Below are 21,663 nucleotides of genomic sequence, written 5' to 3' on the forward strand. Positions count from 1 at the left end.
AATTTGGGGGAATTTATTGAAAAGCAAAATACAAAAGCAATCAAACAGCAGTGCAGCAGAATTTGACATTTATTTCTGTAATCCAACATATTAAGTGATTTTTGATTATTATTTAACATCTTACATGTTTACTGAAACTCAGCAAAGAAAGCTATAACCTATAACCCTTTTACTAACCAAACTAAAATTAAAATATAACAATAAGGAAAAAACTGATACAGAGACATGTGAAAAACAACTCTGGTTAATAAAAAACATCAAACATATAAATTATTACTAATTAATCCAATCTTATTCTCTAACTTTTAACTAATCAATTTTAAGGAAATAAACAAGCGAAAGTATTTATACAACTGGACAATAATGTTGATTGGGGTGGGCAATATGAAAATCTTCTATCACTGTATATTTAATCACTTTAGAGATATACATATACATATACAGTACATTGTTCTGCAAATGTAATCAATCAACAGATTATAGATATAATAATCAGATAGGACTTTGTCTAATCCTATCAATTAATATAAATACCAGGGATATAAGGATACTTCATCCAACTGATTGCAGTTAAAATCCAGGTTTATCAACTTTACCATTAAGTACACACATTTTACTGCCCAACCCGTGTGTGTGAGAGAGAGAGAGAGAGTGCGTGTGTGTGCATGTATGCTGATTTTACCAGGTAAAACCCACCACCAGATGAACTATGCATATTGTGTATTATTTATTTATGTGTATATATGAGGAGCGATGTGATGCTTTGGTTTTCTGACACGTCTGGCTTTACGTCTCTCCAAATAAAAATCTGATTGTTTTTACCATCAGTGAAGAATTCATTTTGTGAGCGAAAGGTTGTTTTGTTTATTTCAAAATGCATGATCAAAATAATTTAACATCAGATTTTAAGTTTGATAATCTCTCTAAAATGTTTGCCATATTTTTAGGACAAATATGTCTTTTAAATTGGTATTTTAAGTTGTAATACAATTTTAGTAATCACAAAGATTGACCAGATTTTAACTCTTCAACTCTAATTCTAAATTGATATCATGAATGATTAAAACTAATTCATTCAGTTTTACAGATGAACTGGAGAATTTGGGATCTATGTTTGTTCCAGTGCACGATTCATCCGTAAACCTAAAGAGACAGAAAGAAATGACATGAAATAGCAAATAAAGTTCTTCACATAAACTTTAACAAAACCACACATCTGTCCTTGCAAATGATTATCGAAGATTCATACAGACCCAAAATGTAAATGATTGAATCACTGAAGTATTTACATACAATAATTTTTAACTACCATCACTTCTTTTTACCTCATTTATCTGCATTTTATAAAATTATTTTCCCCAAAGATTTTTAAATTAAAACAGATTAATATTTGTTGATCAAGACCCAATTTAAAATAAAAAAAAGAATAACTTGTTTACAACTACAAACTTTCACAGATTTTTTTTGTAATAGATAAAAGAAGAAAAAGAAAATCCAATAGTAGTATTAGTAGTAATAGATAGTTTGAGATAACTTTGTTTAACTGGAGCTGTAAACAGTTCATATCCCACATAAAGTAACTCACTGTGTGCAGGTTGGTGTGTTTGTTATTCAGGCTTTTTGATTCAGTGGCAGAGAGTTGTCAGAGCCGCTGTCCGAAGCTGTAAAGTCAGAAACAGACTGTTAGTCCACTTATCCTTCACTGAACTACCACTGTCTTTTACAACAACTCACACTCCATACAGGAAATGTTACTCTGTACAATATGCAAAATGCAGATTACAAATGGCCAGACAGGTGGAAAAAACTAAGCTAAAACTAAAAACTATGCTAAAAAAACAAGTTTTGACAAAAAAAAGCAAAGTAGAGACAAATAATTTCAGTTCATATTCAAAAATGACAGAATATATTTAACACCTGTTTCCAAAGAAAGAAGAGTGTGTAATCCAAAGAAACATGATCCCATCCTCTATTATCTAATCATTATTATTATTATTATTATTATGGCTCTAACCCCGAAGATCATCTTGTCAAAAGTAAGTTTTCTGATTCTCTGGCTGTTTGCTTCTGCCTCGCCGTGTGATATCTGTGCTCTGCTGACTGACTTCCTGTGCTTTTGACCTTTGCTATTTAAACATTTTTGAATCTCTGGCTTTCAGTCTGATAATGTTGTCAAGTAACAATACAAATATTAACAGACAAACCAGATAAAACTATCAAACATTTAATATTTAAAATACTTACTGCTTGCAGGTTTGAACCCTGAAATACAGAAAACATCACAAAGTTATTTATTGAGAGTTTATGAAAGAACACAAAAAGAACTATCAAATATTTACACTTAAACGTAAAATATATGATGTTATAACAACATTAACACTAAATCAATAGCACAGACATTATTAAATACATCTGTGAAGTAATCATCTTTTGTCTCTCACCTTCCTTTCCCTTCTTGTTCTTCCAGAGGAAATATCCAGCGATGCCGACTACCAGGAGCAGCAGTATAACACCAACAACAACTCCGATAACAACAAGAGGGAAACCTGAAGAACCAAAACAGAACATTAATCTTAGTTTGCCTCACTCTTTCATCACTTAATGGATCAGATTTTATTTATGAACACAACTTTAGTCATTTAAGTTTTCAAAAGGAAGTCACAAGAAGAAGACAAACATGTTGATGCTGAGTGTGTTTTAGTGAACAATCAGTGTTGGGAGTTAAAACCACAAAGTTTTACAGTAATCTCATTAGTTTGAACAGAAACACAGACGTGTAAAACATTACTGTTTGAATTTTAGTATTTATATTACAATACTGACCTGATGAAAACTGTGTTACAGTGTTGATCATAATTATACTTTGACAGGCTAAATTGAAACTTGTGTAAATATCTAATAAATAACGTTGCCTTCTACTGCTGTAGAGCACTTGTGTGAGGGGAAAACAGAAATAAAGAAGTAGATGTTAGAGGAGGCTTGATGCTCTGACATGTGGAAATATCTGGTTGCATTAATGTCTGAACGATCAGTTAGTCTGGCCATATTAACAACCAGAGGAGAAAATAAACAGAATTGGTTAAAAAAAACAAAAACATATTTTAAAGAAGGATTAATTTGATCTGATCATTTGTAAAAATAAAAGAGATTTTTTTCTTTTGGTTCAAATAAATAAATCTAGATGACTTAAAAAACATAAAAACTGAAACCACTAAAGGAGACACACAACACCATACGTCACAAATTCACACAATATAAATCAGTTGAAACTAAACTAAATGAGTTTCACACCTCCATCACTTCTGATTCCAGTCTTACCTCCTTTAGATCTGATCACATCCAGTTTGATGGTGATGTCGTCCTTCACACCTGAGAGCTGAAACACACATTCATACTTCCCCCAGTCTTCAGGTGCGACTTTTGAAACATCCAGCTCAACACTCATCTGGAAGGATCCATCATGGTTGGGGAGGATCTCTCCACGTTCCACGTCCTCATGAATCTGATGTCCGTCTTTCCTCCAGTACATCTCGGCTCTGTTAGGGTAGAAACCTGTAGCGAAGCAGCTGACTGGAGAGGAGGGAGTCTTCTGGAGGAGAGAATGTGTGGAGGGACGCTCTGGAGAGTAAAAATGAAAACAATTTATATTTTCTTTATTATTGTTTACAGTATATTATTATTATTGTTTGGTGTAATGTATTTAAATGCATTAGCAATAAATATGTACGTATATGAAGAGTGGTAGAGAAAAGAAGGGAGGCTTAGAGGAGTAGAAAGACAGATGAAGAGAGATTAGGAGAGAGAGAGTAGATGAGAAAGAGAGGAGGAGGACAGTGATAGAAAGTGTGATATATAGAGAGAGTGAGACAGAAAAATGCAAAAAAAGAGTGACGATAAATGTGTGAAAGAGTGATAGAGCAAAAATGGGTTAAAGGAGGAGGGAGGCAGAGAGATGAAGAGAGGTGAGAGAGAAAATGAAAGAGAAATGTGTGTAAACTGAGACTCAGCAGGTCTCGGTGTGTTGGTTCATATTTATTGTAATGTTACTGTAAGTTAGAAACAGAGGAAGCATATTAACATTGTTGTGTTCATGAAACTACATCAGGTCATGTGATTCTACCTGTTCTCATCAGAGAGCTCCTCCCGTAGTCCAAATACTTCTTCAGCCAGTCAACACACTCCTGGGTGATGTAGTTCTTGTATCTGGCTGACTGAGCTTTGCTTTCATCCCATTTCTGTTTGGTGACGACAGCCTGTTGTTTTGGAGCGATCCATGTCAGAGTCTTCAGGTCAAACACTATGAAGTCTTCTCCATCATAACCATACTGCATGAATCCACTAGCATCTTGAGTCACATCGTCCCATTCACAGCCGTACATCCACTGGAAAACATGGACACCTGAGAGAGAGACAGAGACACAGACTGCAGTAAACCAGAGTGAGATCTCAGCACAGTCAGCTGTCATCAGCTGATATCACATCTTCACCACAGAGACACACTGATCCACACACACCAAAACACAACATCTACACCTCCTGCTGTTATTGGCTGGATGGAAACCACTCCCGGCCAATCATCATCTGGACAGTGTGGACGACTCAGAGAGAGACAGAGAATTGAACCTGATCCTGGACTCAACATTATCATAATCTGAACTTCTACTGTATATTCAAAGCTTCAACTAATGATTCTTATTTACTATCAGTTCAGCTATTGATTTTTTTGATTAATCTTTTAAACATTAACTTTACAAAATGTCAGAAAATAGTGAAAGATGCTAAAAACAAGTTCACAGAGTCTAAAGTGAAATATTCATGTTGATCTTTTTGTCTGATCAACACTGAAAAGTATTTAATTATTAATAATATAAAACAGATAAAAGCATCAAATTATCATATTTTACAAACTGGAACCAGAAAATGATAAAAAAAAGACTTTAAATGATTTTTCTGTTAATCTACTAACTGATTAACTGACTAGTCATTTCATCACTATGCATGTTTATTAAGGCACAGACCACAGACTGTATATAAAGATGGACGACACGTCTCCACTTCCTGCTGCTGTACAAAAGTGAAATCAAAATATCCAAAATGGCTGCCACCTAATCCCGCCCTACGCTGCCTCTGATTGGCTCCTCGTTGCCTTCGTTGCTTCAGGTTCGGGTAAGAATATCAGAGCCAATCAGAGGCTGAGTGTGTTCATGGTTAATAAAATAAAAGTAATATAATGATTATATTTATGAATACAAACTATACACACATGAAACACACTGTATTACGATCATTTACACTTAACAATTAACTTGATGGTTACTGCATTAAAACTATTTTCCAGTTGTAGGTGAAATAATATATAAAACATATTAATATAAATTAATATGAATCTTAACTCAACCCTTCTTACAGCAGCAGCTTTTAGTCTAAACCCAAAATCTGGAAAACCAGCAGAAATGAAAGAGGCGACGTCAGTGAACACTTTTATAAGTCAATTAAAAACTTAATTATGCAGACTTTAATTAACTTCCTCTATAACATCTATATATGTATGTTTATTACACTTTTTTTTCTCTGAATTTTATTCTCTCATTTTTAATGTATCTCAACATTCTGTTTTTAAAAAGAGTATTTTAAGTATTTTTAATGTATTTCTTATGAATACAGCACCTTGAGTTACAACTACCGTATGAAAAGTGCTGTACAAATAAATAAACTTACATAAAAACAAACATGTTAAAAATGCTGGTTCATGTCTGATGGTAACAAGGCAACGTACTGAGTTCAGACATATTTAGTAGGCATATTTTTAGACAGTAATTTATGATAAATGAAGGTATACGTTCCTATGGCATTAAATCTGTGTCATAATAATTGAACAAAATCTCTAAAACATCAAACTAAAAAATCACCTCAAAATCAAAACGTACAATTAAACGTTTGTGGTCACTTTTTGTCAGTTTTGCTGCTTAATGTTTCAGTTTCAGTTCTGACATAAAGAGCGATGTGTTCAGGTGTTCAGAGCCTTCTCTGTCATTATACACTGTAAAAAAAATTACTGTAAAATAACAGTAAATTACTGGCAGCTATAGACGCCAGCAATGTACTGTTATTTTACAGTATCCTTACTGTAATCTAAAAAACAGTTAATTACTGTTAAAAATATTACGGTAATGTACTGTATAGAATTTCAGCTTTACAGTATAATACTGTTATTTTACAGTTGCTACTGTAATCTCCTTAAACAGTTTATTACTGTAATATTTATTAAAACTGTTCCTGTACCGTAATGTGATCTTTACGGTGTAACACTGTTTAAATTTTACATTTCAAAATAAAACCCCTGAAAATAGAAATGGCTCAGACAAGAGATAACCTTACAACACTAAGCATTTATTGAAATCAGTGCAGTGGTAAACACATTTAGTAACTGTTAAACTCAATGTAATTAAGCCGCACACGTGCTACCGTCTTCTTATGCAGAGGCTAATAACAAACACACCTGTACGCTAGCTGCAAGTCTCACTCTCAAGACGCGTTCACAGACACTCGGAAAAACCAGTACTTTAACTGAACAGAACAGAATCTGGCTTAAACTCTCAAATTTATAAAACACAAAACAGTAACATGTCCAGTTCGTTACAATACATTGCATAACAACAATTATCATGTTCAGGTTCTCAACAAACTGTATACAACTTGCTTACCAAACGTAATGTAACCTGCCTTCAGTATCCATCTTTCATTAGTTATGATCATGTGCAATAGAACGCAAATGAAAGAACAAACCTGGAACTGCATAACTGAAATACACTGAAGTGAACAGAACTCAATTCTGAGACTTATTACCTTAAAATGACAACATGAACATCTGGTTGCAGTGGTTGAGAGTGAGGTCCTGTGTGTCTCTTGTGGGCTAAACAAAGCCCCACTCAAAGTCCATGAGTTTTTTAGACGGGTGGCCACTTCATATTTGCTGTCTTTTTTTTTTTGACCGGCTTCTCCATTGTCTTGGACATCAGCTTCCCCTAGTTGGCCTTTGTTGATCAATACATTCCAGGCTGACCTTTGAATGAACTCCAGTGTCTTTGCAGCGTGTCTTGGTGTTGAAGTTGAACAGTACAGCCCTGTGATGAAGCTTGGTTGGATGTCTTCACAGATGACATGACTTTCAATGCTGATCATCCAGTGTCCAACTGTGGCTTCATCACTAGCAACTGATGCAGACAAAAATGATAGTTAATGTCACAAAACAGTATCAAGTATGGTCATCAGGGCCCTATCCAGGTATTTTAAAATACTACAATTTACTTCAGCACACTTGATGACATTTTGAACACTCGAAGACTATATCTTCCTTTTTTTACTCTATTACATGAAGTATCATTTATTTCCACAAAAACAACATTGATGAAAGAACTACATCTACAAGATACCACAACAAAACATAAGTTTATTAGACAGACAGATTGACGTTATACTCTAAGCCTTGCTTATGTGACACTTACCAAGCAGTAACAGGTGTGGACGAGCTGGGAGGTTCAATGACAGTAACACTGGCTGCAGGAGCAGGTATCTGTAAAACATGGACAATGCATCCAAATTAATAATGAAATTAAGCTTACATCACAAGCAAATTTCCCCTCCTTAGTATGACTCATCCCACAAACATTTTTACATGAAATAACCCCACAACACAACAAATGGTAAAGTAGAGACTACTTCACATATTTGATTAGACGCAACATTTGACCAAGCTAGTTAACATTAACTTGATTTAGTCTGCTGATCTGATCATTAATGCAGTCCCATGGATATGCTAGCTAACATTAGCATGCAACATGCGGTTCACAAAGTAGCTAATGCCAAGCGGTGATTTTGACTAATGTTAATCTTTTGGGGGAAAAGGCAACCAAAGAAATGAAAATTAAACTTGAGACAAAATGCTGAATTTGATAAAATGCAATTACCTTGTTTAGTAAAGCACCGGAGCAGGGTGGATTACAAGACGGAGAGCAGAAGGTGGTAATCTTCTCGGTCCAGTGCAGAGCTGGCTGGGTCAGAGTCAAGTCGAAAATCACGTTCTTAAATTCTTCCTGTTTCTTCCATCTTTCTTAAATATGTTTTTGCCCATTGTATGATTTTCTAAGTTGACTGTGTGCTAAATGAGGTGTGTGACCTGAGGCAGCATGTTGCTCACAAGTTGTAGGCGGACTTAAACAAAAAATACTGTATTATACCGTAAAATGACACAGTAGCTTACCGTTAGTATTTTTTTGCATAAAGGCATCAACATTAACAGTATTTAACTGTATTCATGAAAACGGTACATTACTGTATGAAATTCACTGTATTTTTACAGTAATTTGTTACAGTGTAGAGAAGTGTCATTTTTAGTTGATAAAATATAAATTATTTGTTATAATATTATTGTTAGAATATTTTATAATTAGTCTAAATTATTTATTTAATGTTTAAAAATAATTTTTAGTTCAATTTATTGTCACAACAATAAACTATTAGGAGCTGTCTGCTTCTTAACCCTTTACATGCTGTTCATATTCTGACTCATAATTAGTCTCTACAACAATTCAGTTATAAATTCCCATCAGTCATTAATAAATGTTTGATTAATCTTTCTGTTTGATTGATTAAATGAAATAAAAGACTTTAATAATCACTATTTTATGTTCTGTGAGAACATTTGATAGAAAATGATGAATACAACATGTTTAAGTGCTGATTTAACATTTTCATATAAAATGTCACAAAATCTGCACAATTTATCTTTTTTTTTTTTAGCTGCATTTTATTATAATTTTGTAAACTATGGGTCATATTAGAAGAAGTCCAGCTATAATAAATGTGTATATGGTGTTTTTACAGCTCTCGAATGTATAAATGGGTCAAATTGAACCCTAACAGTCTGTAAGGGTTAATACAGCTGTTTCCGTCTCAGGGCTGCTGTCTCCTTGGTTACAGGCTCTGCTCATAAGAAAACGTTCTTCATAAATATGGAGCGACAACAAAATCAACCAATCTAAATTTGATTTGAGGTGATTGGGAAACCCCCGAGGTGATGTCATCATTATCAACTAATAGGCCTAAGTTTTGGTATTTGTTAATAAGTAAAGTAACAGATTTATATTATTAACATTATAAAATATATTTGTTGAACTGCCTTGAAACTATAACTTAGCCCTTTTCTGTGTAAACTGTTGTATAATTTATTGTAATTGTAATAATGTATTTTTGTTTCTGTTTTATTTTCATCCCTTGTCTATTTGTTTATTTAGTTATATATATTTATGTGCATATATTTTATTATATATTTATATTTGTATGAACATATATATCATTGATACTCAGTTCAATTCTGACTTTATTTGTATGTTTTGTTAAATAAAGTTTTATGTTAAAAAAAGTTCCGGAATTTGTTCGTGCCTGGGGCGGCTGGTTGTTACTATAGCAACAAGCTGCATTTCTGCTGGATACTGAAAATAATGGCTGCTAATGGGGACGCTGAATTTGTGGCTGATTTACTTCAAAATCTATTTTCAAGGCAAAGTTTTCAGAATAAAATACATAAATCTCTGAAAGCGAGGCCCAAACCTGAGCTAGAAGGACTTCATGAGGAACTTTACGGAGGGAAACTATGACCTGCGGCTGGCTGACGGCAAGTCCAGAAACAAATAAAGAGTTTTCTGTCTGTGTTTACTCTGCAGCACAGACAGATGGATTTAATCTACTAGTGATGCTGAGTCTGGTTATATTATGTAAGACTGTTGTTGATGTTTGAATCTGCTGCTATGTGATATAAATATAAATATAAATATATGGTCTAATTTATATCTTTAAAATATTTCCTTTATAGTTGTAATGTTTAACGTATGTAATGTTGTTGTGTTGTAAGTTGATATTAGGAGGCTGCTCTCTTGGTTCTTTAATGAAGTGCTTATAAAAACTAGGAGGCTGTTACGGTCCAGAGACGGCTACGGTGGCCCAGAGAGACAAACTGAAGTCTGCGTAGTTTCAGGATGTCGAGATGTGATTTGAGGAGTTGGAAGGTTATTTTTTGTCATGGGTTTATTTTTATGTGGATTTATTGACGTAGTTTCCTCATGGGTTTGATTTTAGTGGAGGTTGAGGAAATCAGTTACTGGAGACGTGTGTGTGTGTGTGTGTGTGTGTGTGTGTGTGTGTAGCGAGGTCACCATTGAAAGCCCAGTTAAAGACCCAACGGTCCACTACTGGTCGGACTACTTGTTACACTTCCAGACCTCTGAAACTGAAAAACTCTCAACTGAAAAAAAAAAAATTTAAAAAGTTCAACAACAAAACTGAAAAATTTAAGCAGCAAAAAGTGTCGACTAAAGAGAAATCCTGATCAGTGAGAGAAAAGTGGAGAATATTGTGATGTTTCACTCTTCTATAGTTTTATCTAAAGTTTTGTATTTGAGGTTTTTTTTATTTTTTAGCTTTCAGTTTATTTTTAACTTTGTTTTGATTCTTGGGAGATTGTATTCAGATATTCAGACACAGTTTTAACCTCGTAGCTTCACTCACTTTAACGTTGCCGCTGATCTCTCGTCTGCAGTCTCATTAATCTCATTAAAACTCCTCACGGTCTCACTGCTCCTTCTCCTCCTCCTGCTAATCCTTAAAGTGACGCTACTCTCCCTCCAACACCAGCCGGTATGAATCACAGATGAAAACCTACATTTAGCGTCTTTTATCAGAAACTGCTGCGGTCACTCAGCTCGTCTGACGGAGGTTTGAGAGCTGTCAATCACAGCTGTCAATCATGATGTCACACCCTCTTTTTTTAATATATAATCAAATAACTAATTAAAAACAAACTTATCAGAAAAATGAGCAGTTGAACAAACATCAGCGTGATAAGAACTTCCTAAAAGTACAGAAAATATCTTTGGGGTAAATTAATTAAAGGAGCAGTTTGATTTTTTAGTTTGGCTCATGTCTCATCCGCTAACATGGAGGGGGCAGGATTTATGAGCTGCACTGCAACCAGCCACCAGGGGGCGCTACACATGTTTCAGCTTCACTTTTAATGAGCTGTCATGTTGTTCATCTTTTTAATTTACAGTCTATGACACAGACACATTGCAGTCAAGTTAAATTAATCTAATCTATACATTCACATATTTAGAGCTGTAAATAATGATTCTTCTCATTATCAATTCATTTATTTATTGTTTTTTTATTATTAGATTAAAAATGTACTTTAAAAAATGTGAATAAAGTCTAAAGAGACATCATCAGATTGTTTTTTCTGATCAATGCTGAAAACGATTTAATTTTTAATTATATAAAACAGTTAAAAGCATCAAATTCTCATATTTGATAAACTTATTTATAAGAATTATAAAAATATTATAAAAAGACTAATTGATTATCTGATTACCAAAATTAATGTTCTGTTAATCTGATAATTGATTAACTGATTTATCGTTTTATCACTATGTATGTTTATTAAGGCAGACACACTGCAGTCAAGTAAAGTTAATCTAATCTAATCTAATCTGTATTTATACTAAATATTTAAGGCTGAAACTAATTATTCTTTTTCATTATTGAATGTGAAATCTTTAGATTAATTGTTTTGTCTGATCAAAGTTGTAAAATATTTCATTTTTAATGATATAAAAACAAATAAAAGCACCAAATTATCATATTTGAGAAACTGGAATGATTAAAAAAACACTTAAAATGATTATCTGATTATTAAAAAAATGTAATTCAAATTTAAAGCAATTTTGTGTGTGTGTGTTGATGATGGTAACGATTAAAGCATAAACAACATTTTATCAGTAAACAGTGAAACATAAACAAACCTCCAGTTTGGTTGAAGCGCTGCTTTGCAATTTCAATGTTGCCTTTGAACCACTGCTGGGAACCCACAAAAATGTCAGTTTGACCTGCCAAGTACTGTGGATTATCTGCTGAAAATGTGTTCATCCAGTCCCTTTTGGCTACTGCTTTCATGGTGTTGCTGTCGTAGTGAATCATCTGACCATCATCAACCATCCCGACAACCACAAACTCTGGGAAGTTTGGGACTTGAGAGGACGCAGTGTAGAAATACTTCAGAGAGTGAGTCACTGTAAGAAAAAGTTCATGTCATCATTTTAGTTTTCTGAATTACAGTTTTATAAATAACTTTTACATCAAATCATCATTCACATGTCTGACTTTCATTGACAGATGTATTTTTGTTTTCTTTTTCTCCTGCTGGATTTATTTTCAGTGTGAATTAAACTCCAGTTTAGTTTCCAGTTAGTGGAGACGTTTATTCTTCAGGATGCATCATTTTTAATCAACTACCAATGAAGAGTCATATTTAATCACTTCCTGTGAACTGTGATGAGATAAAATGTGACAATTAGTCCAAATCAAGTCTGTTGATTTCATGGATGTATTATAATTATCTTTTAATCTTCTTAAATTGATTTTGGCCATTTCATGTGGAAAAGTTGCAATATTGTAGCAAAATAGCAAATTATTGAATATATTGCAGATTTCTTGACTTTGTGTTGATTATTGCAATCAAAATATCACATTTTCCTGCAGGGACTGATTTACGCTGTATGTGATTATAATTTTATTTTCTATATTCTGCTAATTAAAACATTTTGTATTGATAATATTATATTATGTCTATTATGTTTTTTAGCTGATACTGTAAACTGTGAACAATGACAACTTGCTGATGCAGTTTAGAAATAAGTTATTCAGCTTTTATCTTTTGCTTTTCTAATTGTCCATGATTATTTAATAATTATTATTTTTTCTGTTATCAGCAATTTTGAAGATTTAAAACATTTGAGTATATTTATTTTTTTATTTTTCTCCTTTGGTTATAATGCAACTGGACAAATGCAACAAGTAATAAAACTGATAACTTAAAATGTAAAAACCTGCAATAAAATAATTTTTAAAAAAGACAAAAAGTCAGACCCTGTCTCTTGTGTATGGCACTGTCATATCTTGATTTGAATAAACTGAAGAATTATATTTAAGTTTCACTTCCAAACTCTTTGATAACAAATATTTGTAAAATCACAGAAAGCTTTATATTTAATAAAGTTCTTTTGATTATTTTTACTCTCATTCTGTGGTGACTCTATTAGTATCATACTGGATTAAAAGCAGATTTTTATTAACTCTAAAATCCAACATGAACTAATCATTAAAAGTTTATTCCAGAGTTTTTAAAACAGAATAAACTTTTTACGCATCTGTAAGTTCGAACAATCAGATTTTTTCTGTTTCATGATGCTCTGCTGTCATTTATACTAAGATGTGTTTGTTCTGAGAAGTTTGCCTTCAAATCTTTGTCAGTTTTAACACTGTGAATGATTTTTTTTATCTCAGACTCATGTTTGCACATTTTCCTATTTAATGTGTATTTATTGTAACATCTGGTTTGATGCACCAGTTCCTTTAATCCAAGACAATTTTATCACATCAGAGACAATAAAGTAACTTAAACCTTCACCTCTGATGTCTGAATACATGTAGATCATATTTCTGTGATGTAAAACTATTAAACTGAACTTGAAAAAAACAAACTAAAAATATCTCATAAATCTCAAAGGAATAAATCTATTAATTATTAGTCGCTCTAATGCCTGAATAAATGATTAATATGATCTAAATATAACTGCAGCTAACAATTATCTTAATTATCAGATAATCTAGTAATCTGTTTTATAATTAAAGGATTATTTGTTTCATAAAATGTTATTAAATAGTGAAAATGTCCATTTCAAGTTCTCAGATCCCACAGCAACATTTTCAAATGTTTTTTGTCCAAATCAAAGTAAAAACAACTTTTTTAAAAAGTTCAGTTTAGTGTCATACAACTATGAAAAACAATAAATATTTAGATTCTTTTTTTTTTTCTTTAAAGATTTTGTTGGCATAGACACCTTTATTTAACAGTAGACCGACAGGCAACATGGGAGTGAGAGGGGGGGTGTGACATGCAGCAAAGGACCTCCGATCAGGATTCGAACCGGGATCGGCTGCGTATATGGCATGCGCTCTAACCACTCAACCACCTGCGCACCATAAATATTTAGATTCTTGCTTTAAAAATCACTTTAACAAATATTTGACACTAAATTACAGATTCAGACATAATATACTTTGTTAATTGTCAAGTTTATATTTGAGTGATTAAACAAAATAAATGATGGATGTCAGTCATTTAGTTTACAATCATTAGTGAATGATATTAAATATTGTGCCATCAGAGCAGGAAGTTGTCTTCAGCATCAATATCTATGAAAACAGCGCCATCTGCTGACTCATGTTGGTTACTAATAAAAACCTTCAGCAGTCTGTAGATGTTAATTATACACACTTCAGTTTAAATGTAGTGACGTCTTTAAGACTGAAAAGTGTTTGTTAACATATTTATATAATTTCTACAATAATAAGTAATGACTAATATCACTAATTAATAGTTACACACTGACTGAGGATGTGATTTTAATTATTGTTGTTTGTTTGGGACAAAATTTAATAGAAAACATGACGTCATGGACAACTTAAATAATTGTAACTATGCTAAAGTGTAGTTTAAAGTGAATTTTGTTGTATTTTAGTCGTGTTTTTCTGGTTTTATTTATTTATCTGAGTGTGTTGGACTATTTTGAGCTGCGTAATTGTGCTGCCATTTTGTCCATAACGCGCTCTGACCGAGTCGATCTAAAAAGTCCTAATAAAATATAAAATCAAATAATGGGCCAGATTAAAAATAGTAAATGAAAGAAAAAACTACACGTTTTAATAACCCTTTATTAGAAATATAACAGGAAATCCATTTGGGCAAAAGTTCAGCACGTTACAAAAAATAGACATTAATCAACTGAATGAATTTAAAGTGAACTTGAAGATAATGAGCTCATGACTTTTTAAATATTTCTACAATCTGCAAGGAAGTCAGGGAATTAAACATCCAACACTATGAGACAAAATCTTAATTCGTATCACCATGTCTACAGATATAAAACATTTTTCTACCATCAACTGACTTAAAATATAAATATTAACTCACCTGCTGCTGCGCTGTGTAGACCCAGGAGGGCCAGAAAAACCAAGATCTTCATCCTGAACTGCAGAATCTACAACTTTACTATTCCAGTAATATGCTTCTTTATCCACAGACACACACAGACTGCTCCTCTTGTGTGCCACACTGCTGATCTGAGGGTAGGACTGGCAGCAGAGCTCACTTCAGCCTCCAATGAGCCAATGAGAATTCAGTATGAGACCAACGTCACTTAAATCTGGGTTAAACTGAACTAAACAGGTTATTAAACGAAAGTGAAAGTTACATTTGCTAGTTTTAACCCCTGTTATAGAGGATGGAGAGGCATGCCAGGCTTTATTTTGGGTTTGTTATGTATGGAAGTCATATTATAACACAAATAATAATACCTGTAATATAATATGCATAATGTTATTCTTCTTCTTTTGTTCTGTGTGGATGTTTTGGGGTTGAAAACAGTCCTGATCAACAACCAATAATGTGGTTTTATTGTTACAGTGACTAAGTGTGGTGAATATTTCCCTCCAGAATATCAAAACTCTAGTTAATATTTGGTATAAAACACTTTAAACATCAGGACAGATTAAATCTTCATCACTTCAGAGTGAAAAACAGCAACCAAAGAAATAAAACCCCAACATGAGGAAGACGAGGCAGTTTCTTCATCACTACCATCAGCTCAGCTCAGCTGTGTCCTACAAGCTAGAAGCTTCTGAACTAATGTGAAACTGTGTACGCTGAAAACTGCTCGACCAAAGAGAAACTGAACACCTCTGTTGATGTTTGGACACCTGATGCTGTTTTTCATTTTGCTGTTGGCATGATTTATCTTCTGTTTCTATCCTCACTTTTACTTTTTGAAGCATAACACGTTATAGAATATACTTTTATTTTGAAAATCTCACATCTTCACCTTTGTTTCATGTCTACACAAACAGAGCAATAGGCTAAATATTAGATCTTTTATATAATTAATGTAGTCAGCTGTTTATTAGTGTTTGTGACTCAATGCTGATTGATACCTGAGTTTATCTGTACAGAGATGTCAGGTGTGACAGCGCCCCCCTCTGGAAAAACACTTATATATCTTCCTTTGAGCTGCTGATGGGAAACAAACCTAACCCTCAACTGACTTTCGGTGAGTTTATTAAATTGTTGCATAATGCAGGACTCTGGTCATGTGTGGAGAAAGTAAACATCTGCTCCACACATGTTTCAAGACATTACAAATATTACTAATAATAATTAATATCTCTATAATAATTTTTTTCAACTTCATGTGTCAAACTCTGCACATGCATCCAGTGTCACAACATAAATATCAACCCTGTACTTATGGAGGCTGTTAGGCCCTTTTCTAGTTTTAATCCATCCATCATCATGTCTGCACAGATACCTGATTGACTAAATAATCTCACACATCTGTGGTGATTAGAAGTGTTTCTCAACATTCAGTAATTACTGTGTGAAGCTTTCACTGTGAGGTTTTAAAGAGCGTTATATTTCTGTCACAAGCTTCATTCTGGAAATAAGACAAAGGTGATGAATCAGACTGTTTTAGTTCACTCTGCTGCAGGACTGGACTAAACCCATAGACTGTATGACTAAACCATGTGTCCCTTTAAGAGACTCTAATATTGTTTTAGATACAAGAAATAATCTGTTTAACTATTTATTCAATCAATAGTAATAGTTTACTCTTAATGCTAAATGTCTTAATTGCAGATAAAGAAACCTGTTAAGTGTCCTTCTCATGTTAAGGTAGCCTAGTTACTTCAACTATTCCCCTCACTATTAAACCCCAACATTCATCATTCTGCACAATAAAGCTCAAACAACAACAAAAAGTGTAGTAATAATAAAAACACATTATTTGAGTTAAGGGAAACTTAAAGTAAAATAACCATTTAAAATGTATTTAGTGTCAATAAACAACCTCACTGCTCTCTGAAACCAACATTTTGTAAATCCACACATATTATATTCTTACTCGTGTGTTACTGTAGTTAGAGTAAAATTAATTTTGCCTGAATACTTATGACTGTCACAGAGACTAAATGAACACAGCTCCAACCTGTTTATTGTTTCTGTAATTTAATTAACTGTCAAAGCCTCTATGCTTAGTAACCTGCTGTTTAACAGGAATGAATAAACAATAAAGTCTAGAATCACTATTTTTATATTTTTCATCTATTATAGAAATATTGTGTGTGTAGTTTTATCAAAGACTTCTCTGATCAGTTCTTCACGCTGCACACATCCGGGTTCAGGGCGGTGTTTTGGTTTTCCCCTTCGAGACAAACCTGTTGCACTGAGTTCTGCCCGGCAACTGATGACACGACAGGTATCAGGAAACGTCTCCAGTTCTTTGACTCCATGAAGTAATAATGACGATAATTATTAGTTTCATGTTTTTACTCAACAAGGTCAAATGTTCTCATGTATTTCTTAACCCTTATGTCGTCCTCACGGGTCAAATTGACCCCACCTCTTTTGATTGTTCCTTTTTTCCTTCCTTCCTTCCTTTCTTCCTTTCTTTAATTTTTCCTTCCTTCTTCCCCTCCTCCCCTCTTTCTTTGCTCCCTCCTCCTTCCATCCTTCCTTCCTTTCCTTCTTTCCTTCCTTCCTTCCTTCTCTCCTAAATTCCTTCCTCTTTTCGTCCTTACTCCCTTCCTTCCTTCCTCCCTCCTAACTCCTTTCCTTCTCTCCTTACTTCCTTCCCCTTTTCCTCCTTTCTTCTGTCCTTCCTTGACCTGAGGACAACAGGAGGGTTAAATTAGGTTGCCATAAAATCCAATTTAATTGAATAAAAGTTTTAATCCAGTTTTTAATTTTAATATCATATCCCTTACTGGAGTCTGTAAACATGTTATCCTTGTAGATTAATACACTCTTAAATAAAACAATGAGTATCATGACAGAGCTGTAAGGATCAAGCTGATTCTCCTGCAGCTCCACTGATGCTGAGTACTGAACGCTGCCAGAAGACATCATGGACATTATTATATGTCATATTAAATGTGTTGAAGACAAAATATAGTAAAGTATTGTAAAAACAAACCTATCATAATATTTTAAACTATGAAGAAGAAGAATAATTATAAATTCAATTGTACCAATGTGCAGACTTAATGTGCAGTGCAATGTAATATGTTTTCTTAAAATTCACCAAAAACACAATGAAAATAAAACTAAAGGCCGTAAATGAGCTGATAATGAAGTGAAATACTTTGCTGTGGATCAAATGAATTATATTCTCAGTGGTGAAAAATGAAGAATTTACTCACATACTGTATGTTTATTTAAGCATTTTTTTATTTTATAATACTTTAACTCCACTACATTTCTGAGGGCTTTTTGAAAAGTTATAGTTACTGATTACTCTGCAGATTAAGATTTTATGATAATAGTTGAATAATACCGTAATATACTGAATATTGTAGCATTCTCAAATTGTTCATCTGAGCTATTTCTAATATTGCTTTGGTGCTTTGAGTGCAGAACTTAAAAAAAAAAAATAAAAAAAAAAATCACATTTTATTGCTACTTTTGTTTAGAGAAGTGATCTGAATGTTCATTTTCAGTGACGTACTGCCTCACTTTAGTGGATTTAATGATTACAGAACAGAGTAAAGTGTTGAACAGTTGTCTTTATTTGAAGCTGGGTAAAGCTGATTAGCACAAAATTAAAAGAGACTCATCGAAATGACAAAAATCATATCTTCTCATTTACCATAGCATCATCTAGTCATGTGGATAGTTTTTTTTAGTTTTTATCCGCTCAGGTTTTGATATATCTGTCCATGAGATTTCTGCCCACATCTAGTATAATTAGGGTTGCAAAATTCCGGGAATTTTCAAACTTGGAAACTTTCCATGGGAATTAACGGGAATTAACGGGAATAAACCGGGAATTTACTAAACTGAAGGTATGTTCTTATTAGGGAACTTAAATATAGTTGTGTAAAATAATATTTTAGCATAATCCTGACTAAAACAACCAGATATCATGCAGTACAGTTGAATATCTATGCTATCACATGCTCACATAGCATACTGTTTACTGCAGGGCTACTGAGACCACGCCCCCTACATGCACTGTGCATTCCTCCATCACATGCACAGATGATTTCTACAATCCTAGACCACACTTTTGAGCCCAGAGCACAACAACTTGAAGCCAGACTTTTGAGCCTGTGGTTTTGATGACATTGTATGGTAATATATTTAGGGATATTTTTATGTGTAAGTGCTATATTTAGCCTTATGGTGGAAAAAATTATACTGGTCAAAACCAAATAAACCACAATTTATACAGTAAATATTACTTTAACAGACAGGAGTGGAACTTTGATGTTACTAGTTATATCATGTGCACCTAAGTAAATAACAATAACTAATAGTTTTAAAAACATCTTGTATATTTTGGATTTTATGAGTTGTATCTCCACCAGGATACATTGGACACATCCCCCTCAGGGATGTGTAGCTTCACAGACACATTGTTGTATTTTTTCAGAGTTGTGTGTGAAACCATTAAGAATAATAACATTTAGTTGTTTTTTTATATTAAATTATAAATCATTTTATAATTTAATATAACTTCAACAGCTCAGGGACATCAAGCGACATTGTGCACCTTTTTTTTATCGTCAATTTAAAATAATGTTTTTTAATGAAGGGGTGGACTTTTCTAACTAATCAATCAAATGATGATACCTTTCCACTAAATTACCCTCAGTTGCCATAAATTCCCATAAATTCCCATTTAATCCCCATAAATTCCCATAATTCCCCTAATTCCCATGGAAAGTTTCCAATTTTGAATATTTCCAAAATTCCCCAGCTTAACTTCCCATGGAAATTTACCGGAAACTTTCCACCCCTTTGCAACCCTAAGTAGAATAGAGGTGAATGTAGTTTTATATGTGGTATATTCAGAATTAAAGAAAATCTCATTGGAAATACTTTCTGCTGAAGAAACAGTCTCTGAGAAACCTGCTGACAGGACAGTGAGGTCTTCAGATTATCCACAGTCACAGAGACGCTGTTACTGGGAAGAGATGTTGCTTGTCGTTTTAAATATTTTGTAAATTATAAAATAAAAACAGAGAACGTGGACACCTTCTCTATTCAAACATCATTTATAAAACACAGCCAGAGCAAGAAAACATAACAATGCAGAATAAACTTGATGATCAGAAGGTTCTCAGTTCATTTATCAGTGAAAACCAAGAACAAACACATTTATTCATAAAGCTATTTGATTATTTTAACTTATAATTTGACAGTGTGAGCTTGGATAGCAACTGTGTGTAATTTTCTAGCTCCTAACCTCAGATGCTCGTTGTGACGACCCCTCCCCCTCTGTGTGGTGGTCTGACATGCTCTGACTGTTTCTGCAGATAAAGGTGGAGCTGGGAAGGTCGTCTGCCTGTTCATGGCTTTCTGGGCCAGAGCATATATAAGGACTGCCTTTAGGGCGTGGCTCTCTCTCTCACCTGGGCCTGCAGCAGGGACCTCAGCCTCTTTTTCCTTTGTTTGGTTTGATTCACTTTGTAACCCAAGTCCCATGTAGCTTATAATAATTTATCAAGAGTAGTTAATACTATGGGACAGGGCCTGAGTTTGTTATTGAACTGTTTGTTATGCGTTACCCTTTAATTTATCTCTTGACTCTTATTCAACCAGATTAATGACACCAAACAACTGTCCTTTAAATGCAGTAATCCTTTTACGGATATTTATTTACAAAATGAAAAAAGAATTGGTAACTCTTAATGAAATAATATAAAATACTCAAAATGTTTTAAATAAAATGTACAAAATGAAATATCAGGCTTTTTAAAGTTTTTTAAACCTTTACTCTAAGCTTCAAAAATTCAAGTTTACACCTTTAAGTTCAGTATCAAAATACCTTTAAATCCTCTTAAGTTACACCAAAATACCTTTTTACCAAAATGAATATCTTTTTCAATCAGAGTATACGTTTTAAGTACCTTTTTAACCAAATAAAATTCTTCAAATCATGTATAGTTACCTTTCACACACTGTTTAGCCAAAAGTTACCTTTTCAAAAACAATTAATACAAATAATAGTTTTTAAATACTCAAATGTACCTGTGGGCCCGGGCCCACACACACACACACACACCTTCAGTCTTTAATCACTCAAATAAAACGTTACAGGCCTGATTTGAAGCTGGGATGCGGTGAGGCCTAAAAACTGTAATGGCCGCTTCATTCAATAAGAGCAGAAAATAAAAGCACGTGCAAATTGAGTTAGTTCAGTTAGTACTCACGAATCCACATGAATTGTTAGTGGGGGGTAGTAGTCACAGGGGCAATGGCAGTCACCGTTAAGCATGTGCACGTCATCACAGGGTCACAGGCATGGCAGGAAGAAACCGGGAATACGTGGATCCATCTGCAGGGAGACCAGGGAAAAACAAAAACCGCTCGGACCTCTCTTCTCTCTCCACACGTCCTTTAAGCATATAAACCCGATTTAGACACAATACCACCGCTATTTCATGACAAATTAACGTGAAGACTGTTTTAACATTACAGCTACAATAACGCTACTT

The 21,663-nt window shown here is 33.6% G+C and overlaps 1 protein-coding gene across 1 annotated transcript; it reads right to left on the reverse strand.

Annotated features, from left to right (window-relative positions):
- Nucleotides 1-679: 679 nt before the first annotated feature.
- Nucleotides 680-15,223, reverse strand: LOC128374429 (H-2 class I histocompatibility antigen, Q9 alpha chain-like). Its single transcript, XM_053334694.1, has 8 exons — nt 15,083-15,223; nt 11,853-12,119; nt 4,121-4,399; nt 3,319-3,618; nt 2,442-2,546; nt 2,245-2,262; nt 1,586-1,661; nt 680-1,143 (listed from the first exon to the last, which is right to left on the reverse strand). The coding sequence occupies exons 1-7, from the start codon at nt 15,132-15,134 to the stop codon at nt 1,612-1,614; spliced, it is 1,071 nt and encodes a 356-aa protein (XP_053190669.1). The 5' UTR covers nt 15,135-15,223; the 3' UTR covers nt 680-1,143; nt 1,586-1,611.
- Nucleotides 15,224-21,663: the final 6,440 nt, after the last annotated feature.

This window comes from Scomber japonicus, chromosome 15, assembly GCF_027409825.1.
Source record: "Scomber japonicus isolate fScoJap1 chromosome 15, fScoJap1.pri, whole genome shotgun sequence".
Classification (NCBI taxonomy): domain Eukaryota; kingdom Metazoa; phylum Chordata; class Actinopteri; order Scombriformes; family Scombridae; genus Scomber; species Scomber japonicus.

What these genes read in the sequence shown, in the direction of transcription:
- LOC128374429 (XM_053334694.1), bottom strand. Translation starts at nt 15,134, where the DNA reads ATGAAGATCTTGGTTTTTCTGGCCCTCCTGGGTCTACACAGCGCAGCA. An exon ending in TCTACACAGCGCAGCAGCAG is followed by an intron (nt 12,120 to 15,082) that starts GTGAGTTAATAT and finishes TTTTTCTTACAG; the next exon opens with TGACTCACTCTCTGAAGTAT. An exon ending in GCGCTTCAACCAAACTGGAG is followed by an intron (nt 4,400 to 11,852) that starts GTTTGTTTATGT and finishes TCTCTCTCTCAG; the next exon opens with GTGTCCATGTTTTCCAGTGG.